Genomic DNA, 25,779 nt, shown 5'->3' on the forward strand with positions numbered 1-25,779 from the left:
TTTGTTCCCTCACCCAATCTGCTCTTTTCTTATCCCTTAACGTTACACCCATCATTCTTCTTTCCATAGCTCGTTGCATCGTCCTCAATTTAGGTAGAACCCTTTTCGTAAGCCTCCAGGTTTCTGCCCCGTAGTTGAGTACTGGCAAGACACAGCTATTATGCACTTTTCTGTTGAGGGATAATGGCAGACTGCTGTTCATGATGTGAGAATGCTCTTGTTGAGTAGCCTTTACGAAGTCCTGCCTGGTCCCAAGGTTGACAGAAGTCTAAGGTGCTCCTGATTCTATTTGCGATTACCTTAGTAAATACTTTGTAGGCAACCGGCAATAAGCTGATCGGTATATAATTTTTCGAAGTCATGAGGCATAGCGTACACAGGGTGGCCAGTTCCTCTAGAACAATCTGCCCACCATTCTTTAACAAATCAGCTGTTTTTTGATCCTCCCCAGCTCCCTTCCCCCCTTGCATAGTTCCCGAGGCTTCCTTTACTTCCTGCGGCGTTACTTGGGGAATTTAATATTCCTCTAGACTATTCCCTCTTCCATTATTGTCGTAAGTGCCACTGGTACTGTATAAATCTCTAAAGAACTCCTCAGCCACTTGAACTATCTTATCAATATTAATAATGATATTACCGGCTTTGCCACTTAGCGCAGACATCTGATTCTTGCCTACTCCTAGTATTTCTTCACTGCTTTTAGGCTTCCTCCGTTCTTGAGAGCATGTTCAATTCTACCCAATTCTACAACCGCCTCGCGTGCAAAAGGAACTTGGTTCGAATCCCGGTTGCGCGCAATTTTCCACCCGATTAAAAAAAAAAGAATATAATCCGCGTGCTGATAAAACTGCAGTAACAGTCCTTAAGTGCGGCCTGATCACGGTGACGAGAACCGGTAACGCACTCCCTCACCAGAGCAGGATTGGCCACCCTGTTGCAGTACTTGGCCACAACCTCCTATATGAATACAACTATCAAACCCCGGCCCTCAGTCCCCAGCAGCTGCGAAGCAACTGACCACGGTGGCGGTCAGACCTGCGACGCAGCAGAGGGTACTAAGAATCCCTGGTTCCGGACAGGCCGCCATTAGAATTTGAACCTGGCAACGTTTAACGCTAGAGCGTTATCTAGTGAGGCGAGTCTAGCAGTGCTATTGCAGGAATTAGCAGGACAAATGAAGCATATACAGTGCTTAAAAGCGTGCACATCCTGTACTACCGAGGCTTAGCGGAGATACGAGAAGTGTGAGTCGGATTCCTGAATAAGGATACAGCTGGTAACATACAGGAATTCCATAGCGTTAACGAGAGTGGGGCAAGTCTCGTTGTGAAACTTAATTAGAGGCAGAAATTGAAGGTCGTACAGGTCTGAACGCCTACATTAAGTCATGATGACCAGTAAGTTGAAAGCTTCTATGAAGACGTGGAATCGGTGAGAATGGTAATGCTAACACAATCATATATATATATATATATATATATATATATATATATATATATATATATATATATATATATATATGTTAAGAAAAAGACGCGCCTCCGGACAGCAGCATCGCCAACGCTGGCTCGCTCTGTTGCTGGTATCTCCGCCCCAGTCCATCATCTGCACCAGAATTCCCCGGCAACGTGATCCGAAAGTCTTCAGTAGTACAAATGACACTGACCTGCAGCGCTGGCTTACATCTTACGACGTGATTCATAGAGGTGTTTTACACGAGGAGTTGCACCATGGAGCCTCGTACGCGAGCGCTTCCGCCCTTCATGACCGACAACACAGACCCGCTGGTGCCTTCAGCTCTGTCCGTCATCTGCACCTGGGTTCCCCGAAGGTCTTCAGTGATACAAATGACACCGACGTGGAGGAGTGACTTACTTTCTTGCAGCGTAAGCTGAACAAGGACCACGGAAAGTCACATCTGACACACACAACGCTAGTTCGCGAGTTAGCGCTGTGTGTCAGATGTGCCTTTCTGTTGTCCTTATTCAGCTTACGCTACAACAAAAGGACATATGCTGTACCAACAAGCCCCTATAGCTATCCTCGTGGAGGACTGTTGTGCATCTTACGGGTGAGTCAGCACACATATGAGGTGGGACGACGCCGCGATGTTGATCACTGTCATATTTTATCTTACTAGCGTTGCCCAACTCTGGTTCTATAGCAAAGAAAGCGACACCCCGACATGGTCAACTTGGAAAATGTTATTTAGTGAAGTGTTTGGTCGACCTGCTGTCCGCAAACTGCGCGCCGAGCAGCGCTTGCGCGCCCAAGCACTGCAGGCTGCAGAAACGTTTACAAGTTACATTCAAGAAGCCGTTGACCTTTGTAAACGTGCCAACGCCGCCACGGCCGAATTCGATAAAGTTTAGCGCATTCTCAAAGGAATTGATGACGGCGCGATCAAGATGCTTCTGGCCAGGTGTCGGCGCACCGTTTCTGAAGTCGTCACCTTATGTTAGAGCTACGATGAGTTGCAACAGTTGAGGAGCAACGTACCTCGACACGGCAACCCCATTGCTTCTGAAGACCAAACACTTTTTGCACGAGGAAGTTTCCCATCAACTTTCCTTTGTCCTCTTCACTCAGGTGCCGCGCTCTCGTATGCCACTAATGCTCCACCGTGTCATTGTCGTAGAGGTCGCTCAAGCTCTTCCCGTTACCCTCCACCAGAATTCTGTGGCTGCGCATCGTAGGTATGCGGAGGTGGTGGGTAGGTCTCCTTTGCCGCCTTTCTCGACCCTACAGCAATCGCTCCTACTGCTCTGGGACTGGGCCGCGAGTCAGCAATCCTTGGAGGACACGTGGCAATCGTCCCATTTGTTATGCTTGCTACACTCCAAGACACGCCGGTCGCTACTGACGCTTTCACCTTCCAGCTTTCAGCGACGCTGCTCGGCCTTATCATATGGCAATCAGCCCATGCGCTAATCTGCTCCTAGTCCCTCACAGCGGTATGGTTAACCTGACCTTCTTGAATTTCCGTCAGGGTCCCCTCCTGCTCCCTTCCTATTCCTAATATTTATTGACGACCTGTCTGATTGCGGCTCTTGTAACATTCATTTACTTGCTGATGACTGCGTAATTTTCCGTCAAATTGCCAAAAATATAACGGCACTAACGCCCTTCAAACTGATGTTGAGGCCATATGTAACGGGTGTGACACATCGCTTATGCAACTAAATCCAAACAAATGCAAAGTTGTGCGTGTAAATCTAACCTTATCTACCTCCTCCTGTTGTTTCCTCAATTATGTTATCTGAGAGTCTGTTGCTTCCTACCGTTATCTCGGCGTGAACATAACATCAACTATAAACTGGACTCTGCACATCATTATCAAAATTAACAATGCTAACCCCATACTAAGTTACCTCCGTCGAAATTTCTCTGCTCCTTCCTCCCTCAAACTACTTCTCTACAAAACACTACTCAGAACAAAACTTGAGTCCAGAATAACACCGCTAGGTTTATCCCTACCTACTGTCCTCGCACAGTTGGTAGGGATAGGGATTTCACTGAAATGAAAACACTCGAACTCCCTCCACTTGCTTCTCGCCGCAAGCATTTTAGCCTGTATTTGTTTCACGTTTATTATCAAATTCCACAACTACGTTCTCACCTAATGCCCCAACCATCCTGCATGCCTTCACACATCTAGCATGGTAAGAAGGTCGGTATGGCACCTTGCCCTGCGAAAACATGCCTTGGCTCTTTCATACTGCGTACTTATAAGGAATGGAATTGCCTTCCCGGATCAATCACCTGCATTCAAGGCCCTGTTTGCTTTCGAGCACTTGCAGCCAAATCTCTGTCATAAATACTTTTTACTTGAGCTGTTACTTTGACATTGTGTTTATACTTTCCTAATGTACCCTACTAGCTATCTCTGTATATTAAAAACTTATATTTGGTCTCCGTTTTGTTTCCCATCTAATTTACTATGTGATCACGTACCACTTTCCTCTGTGTCTCCTAGCCTTTAGGCTACTAATAAATAAATAGAAAACTGTTAAGATACATACATAGGTATTAGTTTTCGACATCAGATAACAATGAAATAGCTTCCCTGAATCACATACGCGAAGGCCGTCTGCCCGGACCGCAATGATATCGCACCATACGGGAGCGCCATATGCACTGAAGGCCTGTTACCATAATCATGTCAAAAGGAACTTTATCATCATTATCAATAGCTGGGTACTTTAACCCGTGGGGTTCAACAGAAATTATATAAACCTCTATTATGGTGTACGTGTATGTGATGTCGAACTCTGAAAATAAAAAAAAGATATTACTGCCTGTCTCTTATTTCACTGGATTGCTATGCTGGTAGACGGATGTTCAATCCCACCATCAGTGACACATCGTAAGCTTTTAATTATTATATTATGTACCAGCTAATCAGCCTGACAGCATCAGTACTTAATGTTCATGTTCAGTAAAGTACAGGGGTGTTCGCAAAGAATGCATCGCTTTGATAAATTAAAAAATCTATTTCTAGCGATTGTTCCATAAAGTTGATGCTTGCTTCGTTTGAGCCTCATCGGGCCGCACTGCTCCAATGATGTACCTTTGCGTGTTCATTTAATGAGCCAGCCTAGTCTCAAGCGTTATTCTTGAAGATCTGATTTGCACACTATACATGTCCCTTCTACGCAGCACCGATCATTACTTTATCGCAACAACGAAATAGAACGTAGGTTCTTCGCATTTTGTTCCTTCGCGCTTGGCCTCAAAAACACCATTGCACGGCGATTACGCCGCTCCAACGCCTTTAGCTGCTTTAGCAGCGCAAGCGATGAACTGCGATAATAGCGTAATCGCGCACGTCCCAGACTTTGCGCATGCGTAGTTCTCGCGTGCCGTTTTCCGCGGGATGCTCCGCGTGGCCGGATCGGCTGTCAGTGCACCCTCCGGCGGCTGAACGCATCGAATGGCAGGAGCACGGCAAGAGTTGGGGAACGACCCTAGCTACTACAACAAGCACGCCATTGCAGCTGCAATGGCGGCTCCTGCCGGGACGTCCTTCTGGTCCCTCAAGCGCAGCCTCGCACGTCTGGACAGCGACAGCGGGAACAAGCAGTGCGTGGACGTTGCGATGTCCAGAAGCGTGGCCGCACTGTCCTCGGGCGTCAGCGCCCCGACGGTCGACTACGGCAGCGCGGCTTCGACCGCCGTACCCACCAGGAAGAAGAGGGGGCGGTCCGTCCACAGGGTCGACAGGTCAGTCGTGGCTTCTTGTATAGTGTGCCATGCTTTCGCCCGCCCGTGGTCTCGCGTTCTAATTCGCGGTCTTCTTCTAGTTCACTGCAACGTTATCACCATGTTGAAGGGTCTATAGGGGCAACTGTTCAGCCGGCCGAGGAAGCTCCGTGGTCGTGGCACGGCGCTGGCGAGCAAAAAGTCTGCGGTTCGATCCCCGGCTGCTTAGGGCACATTTTCTTACGACGTCGATACGTAGAAGCAACCAGCCGCGATGCATTTGTGGCCATGACATTGCGCTGCTGAACTCCAGGTCGTGGGTTCGGTTTTGACACCGGCGACTGCATTTCAATGGGGAGCATGTCCGAGAAACGCTCTCGTATTTAAATCTATACGTGCACGTTAAAGAACCCAACGCTGATTTTTTTTCCGTAGCCCCCCAGTACTATGCGCCTCATTATAAGGTGGGGGTTTTTTGGCGCGTAAGTGCACCAGCATATAAAATCTGTGAATGCTCGCGTATTTAGATTTTAGATCAACGCGCAGGTTACGAAACCGTACGAGGGGAGGATTACTCTGGATTCTTCCGCTACGGCCTCCAAAGTAACCCGCCATCAGGTTTCTAGACGTTAAATGGCTCCATTCAGAGTAATTTACCAGTTTGTCAAAAAACAACACAAACGCCGGTGTGTTTTTTACAGTACACAATTATCGCACAATGGTGCATGCTAATCAGCGGGCAGTGGTGACAAACGCTCGGAGAAGGCAGTTGTTCGTCACCCGTATACTGTGACCAGCATTTATTAGTGGCTCTTTGTAAAGGCGAGCACGGTTATAGCGGGACCTTCGGCAGGCTTTGTCAAAACGCAGTATGTTACTTCAGTCATTAGTAGATTCAATAGCAGTGAAATGCTACCACTTAAATAGAGAAATGTGTTCTGGCTGCGGAGCCGCGCTCACAAGTATCTCATTTGACATTTTGTTCCATTGATAGGTCAAGCTTGATAAACATAGGTTCTGCTGCGGTTATGAGCATTGCCAATTTGGAGGCAAATTTTCACATGTGCGGAAATCTTGAAAATATTGCCGGTGTCACTTGACCGCTACTACAATTCAAGAGGGCCCTAAACCACCACTGACAGTCAAAGTTAGAGCATGATTAAAGCCCCCCTTTGCTGAAAGTCAGTGCTTTGCTGAAAAAGTCGGATTTCAATATGGAACGGCGTCACTGTGCAGGGCGCACTATCGCTTCGCTCCTCGTGTGATAAGAGTGCGTGGAGCGTGGGGCTGCTGAATTTTTTCGATGCACCTTCGGGATCGCCTAGCATTTTCTATACTGTCCTATAGCTTAAAGAATGACACACAAAAAGGCCAGAAACCCAGATATCCCATGCGGAAAACTGTAGGTAACTTGCTGAGGAAGGAAGTGTAATTTAAGGTAACTTGCTAAGGAAAGAAATTGTGTAATTTTCTCCTCCTCCTCTTCTGGCTTTTCTGGTCCCTTCTACGCGTGTCGCTACGTCAAGACGTCGCGTAAACACGGTCGGAGCTGTCGAATGTTCAGTACGAGTGACAACAGTTTCGAGCCGCCTGCCAGCGCGCCTTTGTCACGTGGTGGCACGACCACTATTCCTCCTCGTGTCATTTTCGTGTTTTGCGCAGTCAACTGATTTCATCTCGTGCAGCTTGTCTTGCGCTCCACGTGGGGAAGCAGCAGCGTGTAACGGAAGAGCTCCAAATCCCGATAAGCGGAAGGCATTGGTGTTATCTAACGAGATAAGCGCACACACGTACAATATTGACTTTTGTTCATGTTAACGTGCATTATCAAATAGTTACTATAGGGAATGCTCGCTTTCTGCAGTTAGGTTCTGCTTATTTGACTGTTCTTGATATTACACTCATTAAAATGTACAGGTACTGACAAAAGTAATTACAAAACGGAAGCTCTGACCACATCATATCCCATTGCGTGCCTTTTAAGAGCCTCAAGGGGAAGCTGCAAATTGGATTACTCATTCGCGCCAGCGGGGGCTCACCACCACTTATCACCATTCTTTTCCTTTTACCTGCCCATTTGCAGTTCTAATGCTGAACACTCGCTATCGGGAAGGCACTGATAGCATAGCTACACTAGCTGCACTCGTCTGTGTCAGGGAGGTGTGTGTAACGCGTGCGACCGGCAGAAACGTCAACGCTGTCAGTCATACTATGCTAAAGCAACTGTTCAACACCAGAAGCTGCGTACGGCGCTTCGATACAGGAATAAAAAGAACACGGTAGAGATCAGTGATCAGGCGGCGAGCGTCGGCCTGGGAAGATACACGGTTTGTTTTCCCAGCCTGATTGAAGGCACACTGATCTATTCGGCCACAGTTCCAGGTTTCCCATTCTTTTTTTTCTCGCACCTGTACATATATCTCTAAGTACTGTGAACTTGCCTTCTTCCATATTTCGCTATACCCTTTCACCTGTGCAGGGTAGCCAACCGAGCTTCGATATGTTGCCCTTTCTACTTTTCCTTAATCACCTCTATCTCTCTCTCTCTCTGCTTGCTCGAAAAAAATTATGGCGTGTGCGCTTTCTCGGCCTTTCCATCATCGCCAAAGCTCAAAGCTCAGCCGTTGCTGGCAGGTTGCAAACTACGCGAAATGGCAATTTGCGAATGCAGCAAAGCACTACAGTAGCGAAGCGACCCCGCTTGTGGTGCTGAGTCCAGCTTGCTAGACTATTTAACGTGCTCTGTGGGTGCACCAATGCTCGTAAACGCAGTCGCTGTGGCCCTAGTTTAGTGGCACGTATGCCTACTGGATAGTGCATAGCATAGTGAATATGCATAGTGGCACATAGTAAGGACGGACTCGTCGCGGTGACTTGGTGCCTGTTGCGTTTCGCAGCTGACCAGGAGGTCGCGTGTTCCATCCCAGCCATCGAAACCGCATTCAGATTGGGGCGGAAAGCGAAACCCTAGTGTACTGTGCCTTTTTTTTTTCAGGGCGTGATTTTTGCAGCATGATGCACTGATCGGCAAAAGGAAGGGTTATCAAAAGAACGAACCCTTCCTTCTTTTTTATATTGTCGCAAAAATCACACCGTCACCTTAGACTAACTCGTCCAATTCACTGTTCTTTGCATAGACTTCGTAAAAGCCCACGTGGTAAAAATTAACCCACAACCTTCCATTACAGCGTCGCTCATGCACTGTGCAGGTTTGAAATAAATCGATAGATTTCGAATGTGCTAAAACCCCTGCGATTTTTTTTAATATCGCGCGAGCACCCACCGGAGAGCCGATCAGCATCTTTTGACGTAGGCCATCGTTGAAACGGTCGAAAGTGCGCCCTTAGTGCGCTCGACTAGGCCGCTCAGCGATAGGCGAAATTTCTTCAGGACTTTCCGCCGCGTTCTCTATTATTGCTTAAAGCGACGTGGAGTGTTACAGTACATGCCATGACATACATAATTGACAGTTGACTATGGTCAATGTGTGGCTACGGCTCCTGTCTGAAGAAATCCTTGGGGCCGTAGCTAATAAGAGCAGTGCAAGAGGGCGCCTTAAGGCAACTCCCGCGATTTCTCGATGTCTACTGATATTTATAAAATTTTGAGTATATGTTCCCTTTTGCACTCTGATTATATGTGCCAGAATATACGGCTGCAAGTCATTTAGTTTTCCTGAAACTGAATTTTAGATTGATTGCGTTCCCGACTCATGACTTTCCATTGGCCACCTTGTATTTGTGACATGAGAGACTACACCACCACTGCTACTGAAATCGTCGCCGTCTAGTTCGGAAACTCTGTAAAAGCTCCTTGTGTCGTTAGGAGACTTCATCAGCTTTGTTTCTTCGGCGTCAGCGCCACGTGTACTGCGTGTTTACATTATTGTAGTGTAGGATCAGACGTCATCAACTCATCGTGCCGTCATCGTGCCGAATGAGCTAGTGCTTTCGGTCTCTGCATCTCGTTTATTGGTTTATTTAATGTTATTGATGAATTTGTCATGAAATTTAATTACCTTACCGGTGAAAGGACTGTCAATGGCATTGGAAAATGACGATTTCCTAATATGGTTAACAGCGCCGGAGTTTCCCTTTAATGCTACAGTTGTGAGCCGAATGACCTCGGGCCCAACTCGAACGCGGCCTGTTGAAATGCATGTGGAACGCAGGAACGCGTGTCTGTGGTGACCACTCGGCCGATCTTAATGAAATGTATTGGATTTGTGAGAAAATGTTAACTTCTAGTGACTGTTGGAAGCGGAATTGTGGTGTAGAGAATATAGAAGCACAACATTTACAAATTGGTCACTGTCTACTAAGTACCGGTATCGTAATTCTGTGAACTGCTTCCGTTAGAGCATGCAAAGCGGATACTCGTGATTGATCAATTTATAGCGTAAGTGAGTGTGTTGCATTGTTAACGATGCTTATGCAAGAGTCGTACTCCCTTATTGGTGCATTCGAGAGCAATGTGTAATACTTGAATTTTGTTCGCTTTACGTTTAGTGTTACATGCAATTTACAAAATGGTTATATTGTTTTTCATTGCTAAGTTAGTTGTAAGCCTAGCTCAGCTTCCTGAAGATTGCGGCTTTTAAAATCTCGTAAAAACGGTCACCAAGTTTCACCTTTTTATTTCTAATGCTACAAATCTAATCAAATTTGGTGCGGCGGTTGCCGAAGAAAGCGATTTCTACTTTGTCATGTATTTAGATAAGAGCCCCCGAGTTAAAGCTCATTCTTAATAGCGCTAAAGAATTTCTCGATGTCGGTGACTTTATTGGGCGTTAATCAAGCATGGAAATTGTTTCATTTATTAGAGCACTCGTTATTTTTACTGTCAGGTAGCATGTGTGATATTATTGCCGTTATCACCGTTGCTTGAGCGTTTCTTATTTACGTGATAATGTTGTTCGCATTATTGCTTTAATTGTGACTGTGTAATCTGGCGGTATTTTCGACTTCTATGTCGTAACGCAACTTCGGCCTGACTGCATTTTGCATATTTATATGTTGTAAGGTTTGAACTCTGTGTTCTATGTACCAAGCATTCAAGAACCCAGCCCGCGCCGTACTCGCGCGCCAACCTCTCTTTACAGTGTCTCAGTAAAGAAGGAAACGTTAACATGGGTGCACCGCAATGCAAAGTCTGTTATTGCTGTTTGGGGTTAGCGCTTCGTTACTACACCACCGATGGTTGGTTGCGAAAGTGAGGCCCTGCCTACTATCAACGCGCAGCGCGAGCCCAGAGGGTCCGGATGGCGGCTGCTTTACGTCGTCGGACGAGAAGACCCCGCTGACCCGTGGCGTTCCATCATCGATGCGACGGCGCCTTCCCAGCGGCTCGCCTTCATCGTGCCTCAGCGACGACGAGCTATTAGACCCGTTCTGCCCGCCGTCGAAGAAAGGTGCCGCTGGCTCTTCGTGCGGCCTCGGTGGCATCGAGCGACTCAAGCAAGCGGGACACGTGGTCAAGAAGTCCTTCCTCGTGGTCGCCCTGCTGGCTGCTGTGGTGAGATGGTTGGCAGAGAGAGTTTACTAGTTCTCAATGTATTGCAAGCTGTGCTAGTCGGAAGGAATTCATTTGCAACTAATGCTCGCCCTCGTGCCCTTTGCACATCAGTTACAAAGAATTTTTTAAATTTCCATGCCCCCTTGAAGGCAGAGTTCTGCGTGTGTTTGCTTGTGAGCCAGAAAATGAGATAATATTGAATGTAGAGAAGGTACAGTAACAAACAGTTCGAAACCAGATGAACAAGCCACATACAAATTCTTCTGCTACAAATTCTCATTTAGTTAACGAACGTCCTCCGACAGCTACTTTTCAGTCGGGAACGTCATGGCTCAGACGCTAGTGGTGTTGCTGACAAAGTACGGAGCAAAAGTTGCAAGAAAGGATGCATACTCGAGATCGTCTTAAACCATTTATAGAAATCAAACTTGCATAACCTTAACTACGGTCACGCAGAAGTAGTGAAAGCAATTGCACATATATCACAGTGGCTTTTAAATGGTTAAAATTTACTGGTCAGTGGTCGGAAGCAGCCAGAAAAAAAGAAACCTAAACCCGTATCGTCGGACAAAAAGAGGATAGCTCCTTTGTTAATCTGAAACTGACATCGTGTTTATTAGCCGGGGGTCAAGTCGACACGCACTTATCATTTGCAAGGAATGCTCAGGCAGTAACTCTGCACTGCCAACTTGCAGAACTGGGCTATTTGCCGCAGAGACATGCCTCAGCGGCACAACCATTTATTCTATTGGAAAATTTTTTCCGCTCGCGTAGAAAACTACACAAATTTTACCTCTTAATATTCTAAAGCATGCGGGGTTAGGACACTGGCACGTCCTGCAGTACGGTGAAGGGCTGGATGACTCATTAAAAGTGAACCGCAGTGGCAAACAAACGCAAAAAAACAAAGAACAATGGAAGAAAGAGAATATCGGAAGTATAGTGTCACGTAAATCAAGCATGGTCAATATTGCTCGTGTTAGTTATTTATGCACAGTTAGAGTGCGTTATACGTGCCACACGGGGGCGTACAGTTACTGCGCAGTGCGAGATGATCCGCATCTAGTCTCCTCTCGACATGCACTGCTAGGATATTAGTCGGGCTCAACAATTTATGTGGACGACAAGTATCGGAAATGATTAATTTTAGGTGAACGACAAGTATTGCAAATTATTCATTATGCAATAAAATCTACCGTCCACTTCAGTTGGCAAGCTCAGAGGGCAACTTTCATTAAAACAATATCAATTTTGTGCTAGGTGCAAGACGTGGTTTCGCGCATAACTGAGAGCACGACGTATTCTGAGCCCGATTGAAACGTTACTTTTCACAATCGGAGCTGATAACGTTTACTGCTAACTTTTTCAGACCATGCTATGAAAATAAAGCTGCAGAATGTCTGCGCCATACTTTTGCATCTTCTATAACCACGCGCAGCATGCATTGATTCCCTGAGCGCTGATGGGTATTGCCACGCGATGACACTCCACAGTTCTTCAATCACACAGGTGTAGGATGACTGGAGTATAGACAAGCTAATTCCGAGTAAATTAAGGCTCAAATGTTGAACATGCAATTGCCCACAATTCAGCCGATAGGTCCGTAAATAACAATTTGTCAATGCGGCAGCTTCAGTGCGTGAAGCGGCGCAAATGCTCAGCCAATCTTACTGAGAAATAATGATGGTGACTGGGCGATATTTGGATGAGCGAAACAGAATGGTATTTAAACGGCCTGTAATTTGCAGGTCCTAATGGGCATATTTCCCGAAGCCGGCGAACATACCAAGACCTACCAGTTCAACGTCAGCAGTGGCCGTGGATCGCACCGTATCCTTTGGACCAACACTCGCGAATTTCTCACCTTGCGCCTTCATACGTCTAGGAGCTTGTCGCTCTTGTTATTGCTAGGAGCCAAAACTGCCTCTTCAAGGCATTGGCTTAGCATGATAAAGCTTGCTGTCAACCTCGGAAATTCGCAGAACATGCACAGAAGGCTTCTTAGTGCTTAGTTTAGCGTCAATGTTGGTTCATTGTACAAAATTCAACAATCTATACCTAGGAACTGCGAAATCTCAATCGAATAGCGGGACTTGCTTTATGTTCACCAGCCTAGGCATTTTTTCGGGTTCCATAAATCCCCAAATCGGCAGGTGTTATCGTAAAAGTTGCAATAACTGAGTAGTTGCGATGGCGAGGTTGAATACATGCTGACATCTACGGCTACTCTACGTGAAGGGTTATGCCAGGTGTTTTGTTTTTAGCTGCACCAGATACTTCGAAAATTGCCTTTGCCAATACCACAACGCTCACCCTTGAGCAAGCTCAATGAGGTGGCCGTCACTTCATGAAATGAAAATGCATAATTTATTAACCAAATTGTACTGAATTATTTTTAAGAAGTTATTCTACTGCACATTGCCATTTATGAATTGTAACTGGAGAGTTCCCAAGCTGTACCCACTTGGAACGAATTTTGAGGATTGCACCAGTTTCTAGATTAATTTTCGAGCTGTCCGACGAAATACATTGGCGTTCAAGTTACTTGTTGGCTTCAATACATAAGGCTGCGTTTTTCTGAAATCAACATAAGTGAAACAGCGCATTTTAAAATAGTCTGACGCCGCATATCTTGTGACCAGTGCCATTCTAATTTTTCCAAATCGATATGACTTCGTCACTAGCTACAAATACTAGACTAAAATGGATACGGTAATGTGATTAAAAAGATCATTAGTGCACTTACCTTAATCAATCAAATTGAAAATTATACCAGATGTAATGGCTGCCTAATCGAATAATGCAGTTCAAGGGCTAGAATTACGCTATCTGCCACAGGTGCTTTTTTTATCTTGGTGCTGCTAAGAGAACACCCTATATAAGGGTTGGCACTTATTGCGTTCGGAGTTGGGCCAGGGAGTTACTGTCGGAATCGTGCTCCGTGACGCAGCTGCGATGGCATGAGAACAGCGTGGATGTCAGGAACACTGCGAGCATCAGCGGCAGCCTATTTTTGTCAACCGCAGGATGGAGGCCTCTCTTTGCGATCTCCAATCACCGCTGCCTTTCATTAGAGTATTCCGAAATGCGCCTGCAAATTTCCGAATTTCATCACCCCACCTAGTTTTCTGGCGTCCTCGGCTGCACTTCCCTTCCCTTGCACCCATTCTGTAGCTGTATTGGTACACCGGTTATCTACCCTACGTATGTCACGGCTCGCCCAGCTCAATTTTCCTCTTAATGTCAATTAAAATACCATGGCATCGCTGTTTGCTCTATGATCCACGCCGCTATCTTTCTGTCTCTTAACGGTACGCCTATAAATTCTTCGTTCCATCGCTCTTTGCGCGGTCCTTAACTGATTCTCGGGCTGCTTAGATAACCTCCAAGTTTCTGCCGATTATATTAGCATCGGTATAATGCAATTATTTTACTTTTCAAGAAATGTGGTAAGCTCCCATTCAGTATTTGATAATGCCTGCCGTATGCACTGCAACCAATTTTTCTTCTTCTATTTCCTTCTCATGGCCAGAGTGGCCTGTGAGTGATTGACCTCTATAAACGTGCTCTTGTACACACGCTATAGGATGACTGGCGATCATGAATTCTTGTTTCCTTGCCAGCCTATTGAACATTATCTTTGTCTTCACCATAATATTCAACCCCATCCTTGCTCTTTACGGTTAAGGTCTTCACTCATTTGTGGTAATTCATCTCCAATTTTGCTGACCGACACTGTCATCTGAAACCAAAAGTTGCTGAGATACTTTGTTTATCCACAATCTTAAGCCTTTCTAGTCTAATACCTTGAATACTTTTTTTAAGCGTGCAGTATATAGCATTGCAGAGATTCTTCTTACATGACCCTTTCCTTGATAGAAAACTTCCTACTTTTCTCGTGGTCAATCAGGGTAGCAGTGGAATATTTGTGGGTATTTCCCAAGATATTCTTGCATGCCTTCTGTACTTACTGATTATGCAATGCCTCTGACTGCTGGTATCTCAACCGACTCAAATGCGTATTTATAATCTATGAAAGCCATACATAGGTTGACTGTACACCGCAGGATTTCTCTATTATCGGTTTGATGACATGGATGTAATAAACTGTAGAATATCTCTTCCTGTAGCCAGCCTGCTCCCTTAGTTTAAGGGAAGTGTTGCCCTTGTTCTATTTAAAGCTAAGTTTGTGAATGTTACCGGATACTGAAAGCAAACGAATGGGTCTATAATTAAATTATTTAACGTCTCCCTTATGGATTCGTAGAACGTTGGCCTACTTGCAGTTCTCAGGAACTCTTGAAGTCTTGACATTGTGTATAAAGGGCCGCACGCTTTTCAAGCATGTCTCCTCCTTTTTGATGGAGTCGGCTATTCCATGTTCTCCTGCCTCCTTTCCCTGGGTAATTTCATGCGAGGTCCTTCTCACTTCATCACTAGATATAAAAGGAGCCTCTGCATCCTGTTCATCACTACTTCGAATGAAGGTAGCGTGGCTGTTCTGTGTACTGTACAGGTCAGCGTAAAATTCTGCAATAATTATAATATTGACTGTTTATGGCATTACCCTGCTCATCTTTCAGTCCATACATCTTGCCTTGTCCTATGCAAAGCTTTCTTCTCACTGATCTTATGCTGCGGCCATTTCTCACTGTTTGCTCAATCTCTCCCACCTTATAATTTCAAATATCGATTACTCTTATTTATTTAGCTGATCAGTTTTGATAGTTCAGAGAACTGCTCTCTTGAGTTGGACACTTTCATGGTTCGTCGTATCTTTATGACGTCATTTGTTACTTGAGACAGCTTACCTACTAGTTGCCTTGATATCTTACCTCGCACTTCAATTCTCCTTCCGCATACAGCTTAGTTATGATTTGATTCATTACATATGTCATCTTCCTTATCTAACGCTGCATATTTGTTTTAGAGAACCAGCTTGACTTCATCTGCTTTTTCCTTTACTGCGTCTGCGTTGGGCCATTTCTTTTAAAAAATTTTGTTCTCTTCCAATTTAGAGAAATCCTAGACGTCACTAACCTATGGTCACTGCACTTCACCGCACCTAGTCTTCTACATCCTGTACTATGCTTGGTTGAGCAGAGGGTATCAAATCTATTTCAGTTCTTGCTTCTCCATTAGGGCTTTTCGACATCCACTTGCTGCTACTGCGCTTGCTGAAGAAATTGATTATTCGGAGCCTATCACTCTTCACGAATTGTACCTACATTTCTCCTTCAGTGTTCATAGAATAGATGCAGTAGTTGGCAATTGTTCGTTCCCCATCCGGCCTTTTTCACCCTTTCACATTGAAGCATACCGGCTATTTTGCATTGAAGTGGCCCATGACTACAGTATAATGCGTTTGCAACTTTCTCATCGCTAATTGAACATCTTCATAAAACTGTGCTATTTCTTCATCATCGTTACTGAGTGTTGGAACGTAGGATAGTGCTATCTTTATTCTATACCTCCTGTTCATCATTATTACGAAGACCGCTACCCTCTCATTAATGCTGTAGAGTTCGTCAATGTTGTCCGCTATGTCCTTAGGGATCCGAGATCCTACCCCGTAGTCTGTTACCTGGAATACCTTTGTAGAAGAGAACGTGGCCGTTATTGCCTGATAATGCAATGCCTGATAATTCCTTAAAAAGGCCTGCTAAGCTGGCCTCACTCTATTGGTTCCGCGTGCTGAACGTTGCCAGGTTTCATTTCTAGTGGCGGCGTTTCCCGATCTAGAAATTGTTAGGACCCTCTGTCGCATCGCAGGTCTGACCATTGCCTAGATGAGGTGCTCCGCATCTACTGGTGTCTGAAGGCTACGCGTTAATGGCAAGTCTTGAGGCAGGTAGTGCACCAGGAAGGCCAATTCTTGTCCTTGTTAGGGAGTGTCTCTTGAAACGTAGTGGCCCTTCCCAATTTGGTTGCACCTGGTTCAGTATAGCCCTACTGGCTCTCGGAAATCTATTTGTCGGTGCCAGGCGCCACTCTAAGCCTGAAATTGTAATGGACTGGAGGAGGACTTCAACTTACTACCTTGAAATGAGAGACCTGGTTTTCTGCCCCTGCTCCACGTTACCACCTCAAACTGCAAGCCAAGTTTGTGAAACATTACTGGCAATATGTTTAGCGCAACCATCATTTGACTATTAAGGGAACCATGAGTACCACGTCGATATGTGCAATATCCGTGCTAGCTTAGACTTTCGTGAGACGTTATTTTCTTGCGTTTTAATGTTTCAAGCGATCATAACTTTATAGACACGAGAGCAATGAGTACTTGAGCTCAGTCATTGCGAAATCTTTTATTAAGTACGCAATGCTTCCTTTAAAATCAGTTTGCAAAGTTTCAAAGGAGCTCGAAGCCTTAAGGATAAGTTTCAGGCAAATGGGTGTACTGGTCGTCATTGCCCGGAGAAGCATCAGTTGTAGCTCCCAGAGACACTAACGTCAGAGTTCCCCCTAGTAACCTTTGTAGGAAACTCTCGCTACAACTAATTGGCGTATACACCATTCTTGCTTCTCTCTTGATAGACAATGTTTCATTAGGACAGTAGAGGCGCTTAGTACAAGACTTTTCTAGTGCATTTCCTTGGACCTCGACGTTATTTAAACGTACGATATTTGGATGTAATGGCGTTTAGCTGCAGCTGGGTACTTTTCACACAGAACAAATATATGCTAAATAATAATTAACAGCGATGCGCTGAACAAACTAAAGCTAATTAGAACCAGTCATTTCGGGCAAGTTCATGCACAAAAACAGTTCACAACAGGAATCGCAACACATTTGACGATATGTTTGTCATGAATCCACAGAAGGCAACTCGCAAAACTGTTGACGTGGGACACATTCGAACATGAAGCCGCCTCACGTAAACAAAAGACAAATCAAAACATACGTCACATACGGTGCACTAGAACGTAAAGTTAGCTCTCATAGATAGCCTATACTTGAACAAACCGCCTCGAGTTCATGTGGGTTTCAGAAACGTGCGGAAGGTTGTCTTGACTAGGATCCATCACTTGCTCGGCTGCAACAGGAATTCATCTGGACGACTGGCACTCACCCGTTATATTCGCCTTGAGAGGGCCCTTCCTGCATCGCTCCCTCGCGAATGTTACTCACGTTTTCACAACTGTAACGCTGGTGACTTACGGCAACACCACTTCTGAGGGGTCACCGTCGAGACTGTCGCAAATTATGCGCATTCCAACGGTGGCGACTGTAGACGCCATCGCCGAGACCAGCTTCGTCGTGAAAGACCAGTTTACCGTGAGACAATACCAGTGAGTAGAGAAGTACCCAATATTTCGATTTATTGGTGTCTTGACCGTGTGAAAGATGTACGGTGAACCGGTGCTTTAAAAACCTTTCCTACGGAAGATTGTTCATAGGAATATTGTAGATTTTTATTGTTTTTATTCTGTAACTCTGTAGTGTAGCAAAATATATTAGCCCATTTGGTAGGAGGCTCTGTGGTGTATTTTTTGCCTAGGCCGAAATTGTTCCGTCGGCAAAAAGCAAAGGTGAGTTAAAGACAATTCAGCTTTGAGAGCCGCTACGTCATCCTGTTCTGAATAAGACGAACAAATATGCCTAACCGCTTAGTTAAATATTTCAAAGGCGTTTGAATAACGGGTATTCACTGACAGCACTCAATTTTCTTAGTGGAAAGAATCTTGATCTCCTCATCGAGGCTCATGGTAGCCCGTCCGAAGTTTCCTACCCGCTTCAGAGCCTGCTGGAGCCTTCCGAGGTCGAGTTCGGCTTGAGCGTCCTCCTGGCGGCTTCGGTGCTGACAGTCCTGTATTTACTTATCGTGTTCGAGGTGAGCTCCTTCTGTTCAAGCGTTTAATAACCTTTATTTTTCTGCCATAAAGGGCACCACTAACTTGACCCCACCACGAGGGATGAGTTAAACCGAAAAGGGCATCGCCTTCTGCGATTACTGTGAAAACAGCGAACGCCTTCCTCTGCATCATGCTTGGCACATGAATGCTGAGTGTGCGATCTGTTGCAAGATCAACGAGAGGACTTAATTCACCTCTCTCCAGCCTCTAATCCTGGGCTGTACAGAAACCTGAGCGTTTCTTTTTATTTCATAAAAAGAAAATATTGTTGTTACTGCTGCCTTGTTTAATGTCGCAGCGTGATTGCATATAGTGCGGATTGTTCGATAATTAAGGGGTGCGGTAATATGCGAAACTTACAGCTATAAGCCGATGATTGTTGCATTTCCTTCTGTCCTCCAATGGAATGGTTGTTATTCCAAAATCTGGATGTTTATCGAGTAGTTAAAAACTTCACAGCGTCAACTGCGCACTACTAAATATCTAATTTAAGCAAAACTGCGATAACAATCATCCCCTCCACAGTGAACAACACATCATAAGGCATATACTGCTTCAGGAGCCGGCTGCACCCCAATAAATGCAGTCAAAATGCGTCACTATGAATCTTGCATTCATCGTATACTATAACTCATCGACTGGGTGTCACCACCACCCACTCGTTTCAAAAAGCTTTGAAAGTCGTGCGCTTCGACTTTCGCGTTTTAATCTCACATTACTGTACACGATTCGCGATCTTTCCGAAAAAATATATTGGCATTTGCTTCTCACACCATTTGGTTCGTCTTTAGTTCGGTCTTCAGAGGTAAAAGTACAACCCTGTTCAATATAACATTTGTCCCGATTACCTGCCTCGTTATTCAACGAAAAATGTAAATAAATCTTCGCTCGCGCCCCCCGTGATGTCCGCAGTGCGTCTTGCGGTTCAGCGACCATGTCAAAGCAAAGAAAACGAGATACTAACAGTCTATTAACATTCCAATTCACCCCTTTCATTCGGTGGTGGGCACATTTCAAGGATGACCCGCGTGGTTGTTTAGTGGCTATGGTGTTCGGCTACTCACCACGAGATCGCGGGAACGGATCCTTGCCACGGCGGCCCCATTTCGGTACGGGCGAAATGCGGAAACACCCGTGTACTTAGGTTTAGGTGTCTGTTAAAGAACCCCTGGTGGTCCAAGTTGTGCCACGCCCACTACGGCGTGCCTCATAATCAGATCGTGGTTTTGGCACGTAACACCCAAAACCCCATAATTTAATTTTTAATTTGAAGAATGATTCGTTGAGTGACGCCAGCAGACTGTATACCGTCGAACGTGGAAACAGACCCAAATGGAAGCGCACGCAATCGTAAAGCATACATTATTTTCAGATCAGTTCTTTGTATCGTAAGCGTCTGTGACATTGTCATGAAAGAGGCGTACACCGGCAGTATGCGGCTATAAATAGAACTTCCACCTCTGAATCTCTTTAAATCGTGAGTTATAGGCGCCCTTGCCCTCGCGCTCTACGCGGTAACACCCTCTCTGCCTTTGAATTTTTTAAATTTTTCCTGACCCTAACGAAGGTCGAGCTTTCAAGGTCTTTGATTGTTTGGGTAGTTCACGGATGGATCAATATAAATATCGGATCCGTTGACCGCCACCGCACTTTACATTTTGCACCAGCTTTTGCTTGTAAACTTGTATGCTTTACTCGAACTCTGAATTATGGATAAACGATCTGCATTTACATGACGTGGGCCCTGAATTATCTCCGCGCTCAGGCTCTCTCAACATACGCCGCGAAATTGTCACGGCAATATATATTTACGTAAATATATCTCCTATCGATTGTGCGTAAATTAGTTGCCAATAAACTTCTAACCCACCCTCGTTGATTAGAGGCTATGGTGCTGGGCTGCTGAGCACGAGGTCGCGGGATCTAATACCGGCCACGGCGGCCACATTTCAATGGGGACTGAATGCGAAAACACCCACGTACTTAGAGTTAGGTTAGCCTCATAATTTCATTCGATTCAATAATTTTCTATCCGGAGCCAAAGCAATTCTGCATGTCAATCTCTAAAGCCAGGTATTGTGTACTCATTTATTCGTGCTCGCATCTTGGCAGTTGGTCCACCGGACTTTGGCTGCGCTCATTGGGGCCACAATGGCGGTCGGTTCCCTCTGCGTCGTAGGCGAGGTACGTATCTTCTCGCACCTTGTACCTATTTTTCTGTCCGCTTGCCAACTGGGCATGACATTACTCTTCCTTCCTGCGGTTCATCTTTTCTTAACCGTGCCCTCTCTTACGGCATCAAAAGTAACAAATCGATAGTGGTATAGATTTAAGGTTATTTCTTGCTTACGTATGGCACCTAAAATTGGTACTGCAAAAACATGTCATTGCCGCAGAGAATGTCTGCCTTGGGTTTGTCGGAAGGCCGTGTAATTAGCACAATGACACGCACATAGTTTTCTCCCGTGCATTTTACTATGTGTACGCGCACGCCACCACTGCCACTAGGGTTGTACGCACAACATTAAACAAGCGTTCATTTCTCTCAAGAATGGCCAACAGCGCGACGAGCTACTCGCATGTGATGAAACTGTAGAGCACATTCCTCGTTGTGCAATGTAAGAATCGCAAGGTTACGATCTGCATACGTGTCTCAGCTGGTTAGACGCCAGCCCATTCTCGAAAGCAGAGGTCCTCAGACCTTCGGCACAGACATGAAGTACGCACAAGGTCACCAGAGCGCAACTGCGCTTATTGAAGGCGACTGGAGTTGACAAGCGCGTGACATTCAAATGGGAGAGGACAGTCATATGCTGGTGTGCGCAACAGTCTCCTCTCTTGTCTTTCTTGCCCCCCTTTTTTTCCCTTCCCAAGTGTAGCATCGCCAACATAACGCAACCTTGGCTAACCTCCGGTCCTTTTCTTATTTCTCTATCTTCGTACGCGCTGCAACCCGCTAGTACATCACTACAATCAGCCTTGTACCATCAGGATCAGGTAAACCGGTAGCTTTACTAATCCCAATATGGCTGAAATGCCAGTCCGCGTGGAAATCACGACCTCGTATAATGGAGGGCTCGAAAACTCTTATCGTGTTGTCTGCAGCGTCCGAGCCTGACGCAAGTGGTCTCGTGGCTGGACGTGGAGACTCTGTGTCTACTCTTCGGCATGATGATCTTGGTCGGCGTCCTCTGCGAAACGGGCTTCTTCGATTACGCTGCTGTGCTGGTGAGATGCGCTATAGTTCCCTCATTTCTTTTTTTTTCTTGTTCACCTCGAATCGTGTGGGCTGCATCGACCGTGCAGACATATCTTATGAGTAGTATATTTCGCTCTAAAAGGACACATAAGACGGTAGGAAGGAAGGAAATCAACTTTATTCGAGGTCTTGCAGGCCACGAGAGCTTTGGGCTCTCATGGAGTGGGTGTCTCCCACGACGGAACCGGGAGCTTGAGTTTCCTGGCGGCGTCGTGGACCTACTGGATGGCCCAGAGTTTGGGGAGCGAGTTCTTCGCTCCGGATTGCTTCTTCAAACTTGCGCTTGTCATGTTCGCAGTTTATGTGAGCTTGCGAGCACCGCCAGAGTAAATGGTAGACGTTAAGGGATGTATTGTAATTGGTGCAATAAGACTTGTCGTAGAGCTCAGGCATGTAATGGTGTAGTCTATATTGCGTGGGGTATGTGTCTGTTTGTAGCATTCTGAGTGTAACCGCTTCAGCTCGAATGAGCTCGTGTCAATCACCTTCTACCTTTTGTCACTTTAGCGGCGTCTATCTTTTAGCAAATTCAACCTAGGCCAAGAAACAGTTCTTGCATTTGAACAAAGATGCAATCAAACTAGATCGCGTTCGGGCTGGCCTTTTGCAGCGAAGCTGTGTATGGCTTGGGTTCCGTGCATTATCGTGTCCGTCAACAAATCTGTGAAAGCAAAAACTATGATCAGCTATGGCTCGTGCCACTGATGATGATGATGATGATGATGATGATGATGATGATGATGACTTAATATTGTGGCTCATACCCACACTGGGGGATTCGCCAAGAATTGCGTGCTGAAACGATTACCTATTTTGAAGTGCTACTTATTCGATGAGAAAAAAAATAAGAGAGATAACGAAACATACAAAAACAAATTACAACACAGAAATTAGTTATTCATTTTGTTAACAGTAGGTAACCGCAAACGGCATCAAGTAAGTCCCTGTGGCTGACCCCTATAACTGACTCACCGAAACATCGTATGATTTCTGATAAAATTAACCATAATTTAGCAAGCGGAAGTTCTCGATGTCTTTTTCTTACCCGCCGTGGTTGCTCAGTGGCTATGGTGTTGGGCTGCTGAGCACGAGGTCGCGGGATCGAATCCCGGCCACGGCGGCCGCATTTCGATGGGGGCGAAATGCGAAAACACCCGTGTGCTTAGATTTAGGTGCACGTTAAAGAACCCCAGGTGGTCAAAATTTCCGGAGTCCTCCACTACGGCGTGCCTCATAATCAGAAAGTGGTTTTGGCACGTAAAACCCCAAATATTATTATATTATTATTCTTTTTCTTAACAATTTGTATCGTCGACATACCAAAAAACAATGATCTAGTGATTGTGTTTCTTGGCAGTATAGACAGAGGCGATAGCGTCAGACCAGTCCTGTGTAAATATAGGTTTAATGGAGGGATATGGCAGCGTATTCTCGTGATCGCTACTTCTGATTGTCTTGATGGACACAACTGAATTTTCCACGGAAATTTGAGGTGCTGATGTTCTGTCCATGTTATTGATTCACTGACATCTCTATGAATTCAATATTTTCTACATCTGATTACTGTTATGTGCGACACCAAAGGAAGAACAAGCATTATAGGTGCACTCAGGGATGCTCGCGCTAATGAGCCTGCCATTTCATATTAATGTAAGCCACAATATCCAGGTATCCATAATAGTTTTAGAGAATTCAACTATGGATGAACTAATGTTAGAAACTTCTTCAGAGGTGGCGAATTAGATGAAGCTGTAAGCGAAGTGCAGACCGAAAGGCAACCTCTTCTAATGACCGCATTTATTAAGTTCGACGGGACTTTCCGAAGCGCTGAAATCACTGCTAGAAGTTCGGCTTCAAAAACGGGTGTGAAATCTGGCAGTCTCAAGGAGAACGACCAGCCAAGAGGAAGCAAGAAAATGCCTACGCCGGCCTTTTCGTTGTTCACTGAAGCGTCTGTAGCTATTATGTTATTTGTTTGCACGTGTGCAAGCTAATCTAGCAGCAGGTTATTTAAAAAAGTGCCTGAGTGAAACTAAGAGTTTGGGGGGGAAATGTCATCAAAATCTATCTTAATATTCTGATGTGACTCGGTTGACGGAGATTACCTCTCGAATGTTCACATTCAGGCTGTCTAATTGTTTTTGCACAAAATAATCTTTGGAGTGTGAGAACGTGGCCAATGCGCAAGGAAGAAGGAATTTTGATCATTCATAAAGGCGTATTCAGATCGTCTAAGCGGCAAGCTGTAAAATTTCAGAAAAGCTTCAATTGTTAAGATGCGAAATCTGCAGGGCAATGTACTGTTCGCTCGTTCGTCGTCTTATACAACAGCTGGCTCGTTGGCACCCTTCCGCGCGGGCGAGCTCGTCACTGCTCGCGCGTTAGTCGTCGTCGTCTTCTACAGCTGTCTCCGACAGCGCTCATCATGCCAGCGTTTCCCTACGCGGCTGTGCCCGGCGACGCGTCGGCTCAGTTTGGCACGAAATCTCGCGCGCCGAGCCTCGTGCGTGGTTGCGGACCGCTTGAACGAGGAGAAACGCGAGGAACCCTGCGGGACGTGTCACGAAATAGTCCTCGGGCATCGCTTGAGGCGTTGGACACTGCTACCACAGGCCAAGCAACTCAATAAAACGCAAGCGGTCGCGTTCAGTCGACTCCAAACAAACACATACCCACACCCAAAGTGCATCAACAAAAGCACAGGGCGCGAGTAAAGCGACCTATGTAGGCTGTGTTCACAAACAGGGACACTCCCGTACATAATGTGGGAATGCACCTCGCTGCCGTTTTCTCATCCCCCGGTCAGCAGCGAGACTGACTGGACCGCCTCGCTCACGTCCGGGGACGTCGACCGACAGCTTGAACTGGTAACTGGTGGACTGGGCGGAGAAGGCCAAGCAGGCCCAGGGCCCCACTTAAGCCCGATCCCTGAGCCCCCTCCCCCCTTTCCATAACGTCTACCCACTGCCATTCGGGGCGGTGATTTCGGTCTCAAATTTGTTGGTGTTGCGAGGAAACGAGTGGGCAGTGCCACTCCAAAAAGGGGTTTGTGTTTGAGTTTCCGCGTAACACAATTATGTTTTCTGGTATACTAAAAATAAACTCCTACGCTTTCATGTCTGTAGATTGTATTTAGGTCGTACTTTACGGTTTTTATGGTGTATTTTACTGTGAGGAATTCATTTAGTTCCGTAACGCCTCTGCGCCACGCGAAGGGCCTGCGTGGTTGCGGTTCGGAATGATTTTTCGCCAAGCGATGTCCAACGTCGGGTTTTTTGTTACATGGGGCCCTTAGCGCTGTCACGGTAATATTGTTCGATGGGAGGATTCGAACTCGCGACGTCTGGCACAGAAGCCCTAACCCATTACGCTACGGAGCCATGCGACGACAAGCGCGAAAGAACACCATTATAATTTCTCGCTCGCAAGCGAGCACCTTGGAACGTTTGGCAGGTTTTGATTTGGCCTTACCGAGGCCCGGAAAGAACGCATCCGAGAGCTTGCGCAGGAAAGAACGCGAGGAAAACCCCAGCAACCAGAGAATTGCGTCTGCAACGCCAGGGAGACTCTTCTGGAGGGCTCGCTGGAATGCAGGCGAGTGTCTCGGCGGGGAAGTTACGGGCCAAAGAAAAGCGCTGTAACAAGGTTTCTTCATTAATTTATGGAACACTAGAGTGGCGGTTAAAAACGAGCTTACTTTCGAATATCGTGATTGTGCGTGGTATTTCTTGGAGCCGCTTCTCTTTAAATACGGCAGTCTTGGTTCCAATGGCACAGTATAGGCTTCATAAGCACCAACTACGATGAATGTTACGCAATATATGACAATTCCCCAAGTGTGAGTTTCTTTCCTAATTGTTTTCGCTTAAACAAATCAACATAAAGCAGTCAGGCAGCTAGTGCTCGAGCCCGTTTTGACGTTGTTAATACATGTAACTCTAATCAAT

The 25,779-nt window shown here is 45.8% G+C and overlaps 1 protein-coding gene across 1 annotated transcript in view; it reads left to right on the forward strand.

Moving 5' to 3' along the window:
• The first annotated feature begins 4,902 nt into the window (after positions 1-4,902).
• Positions 4,903-25,779, forward strand: part of LOC142592774 (P protein-like) — a 37,764-nt gene continuing 16,887 nt past the window's right edge. Inside the window, exons 1-7 of the mRNA XM_075704440.1 lie at positions 4,903-5,223; positions 10,443-10,716; positions 12,465-12,546; positions 17,763-18,009; positions 18,392-18,551; positions 20,686-20,757; positions 21,679-21,801. Coding sequence (XP_075560555.1) covers positions 4,934-5,223; positions 10,443-10,716; positions 12,465-12,546; positions 17,763-18,009; positions 18,392-18,551; positions 20,686-20,757; positions 21,679-21,801 — 1,248 coding nt within the window. The 5' untranslated portion in view covers positions 4,903-4,933. The remainder of the gene's footprint in view (positions 5,224-10,442; positions 10,717-12,464; positions 12,547-17,762; positions 18,010-18,391; positions 18,552-20,685; positions 20,758-21,678; positions 21,802-25,779) is intronic.

Source organism: Dermacentor variabilis, chromosome 9, assembly GCF_050947875.1.
Source record: "Dermacentor variabilis isolate Ectoservices chromosome 9, ASM5094787v1, whole genome shotgun sequence".
Taxonomy (NCBI): domain Eukaryota; kingdom Metazoa; phylum Arthropoda; class Arachnida; order Ixodida; family Ixodidae; genus Dermacentor; species Dermacentor variabilis.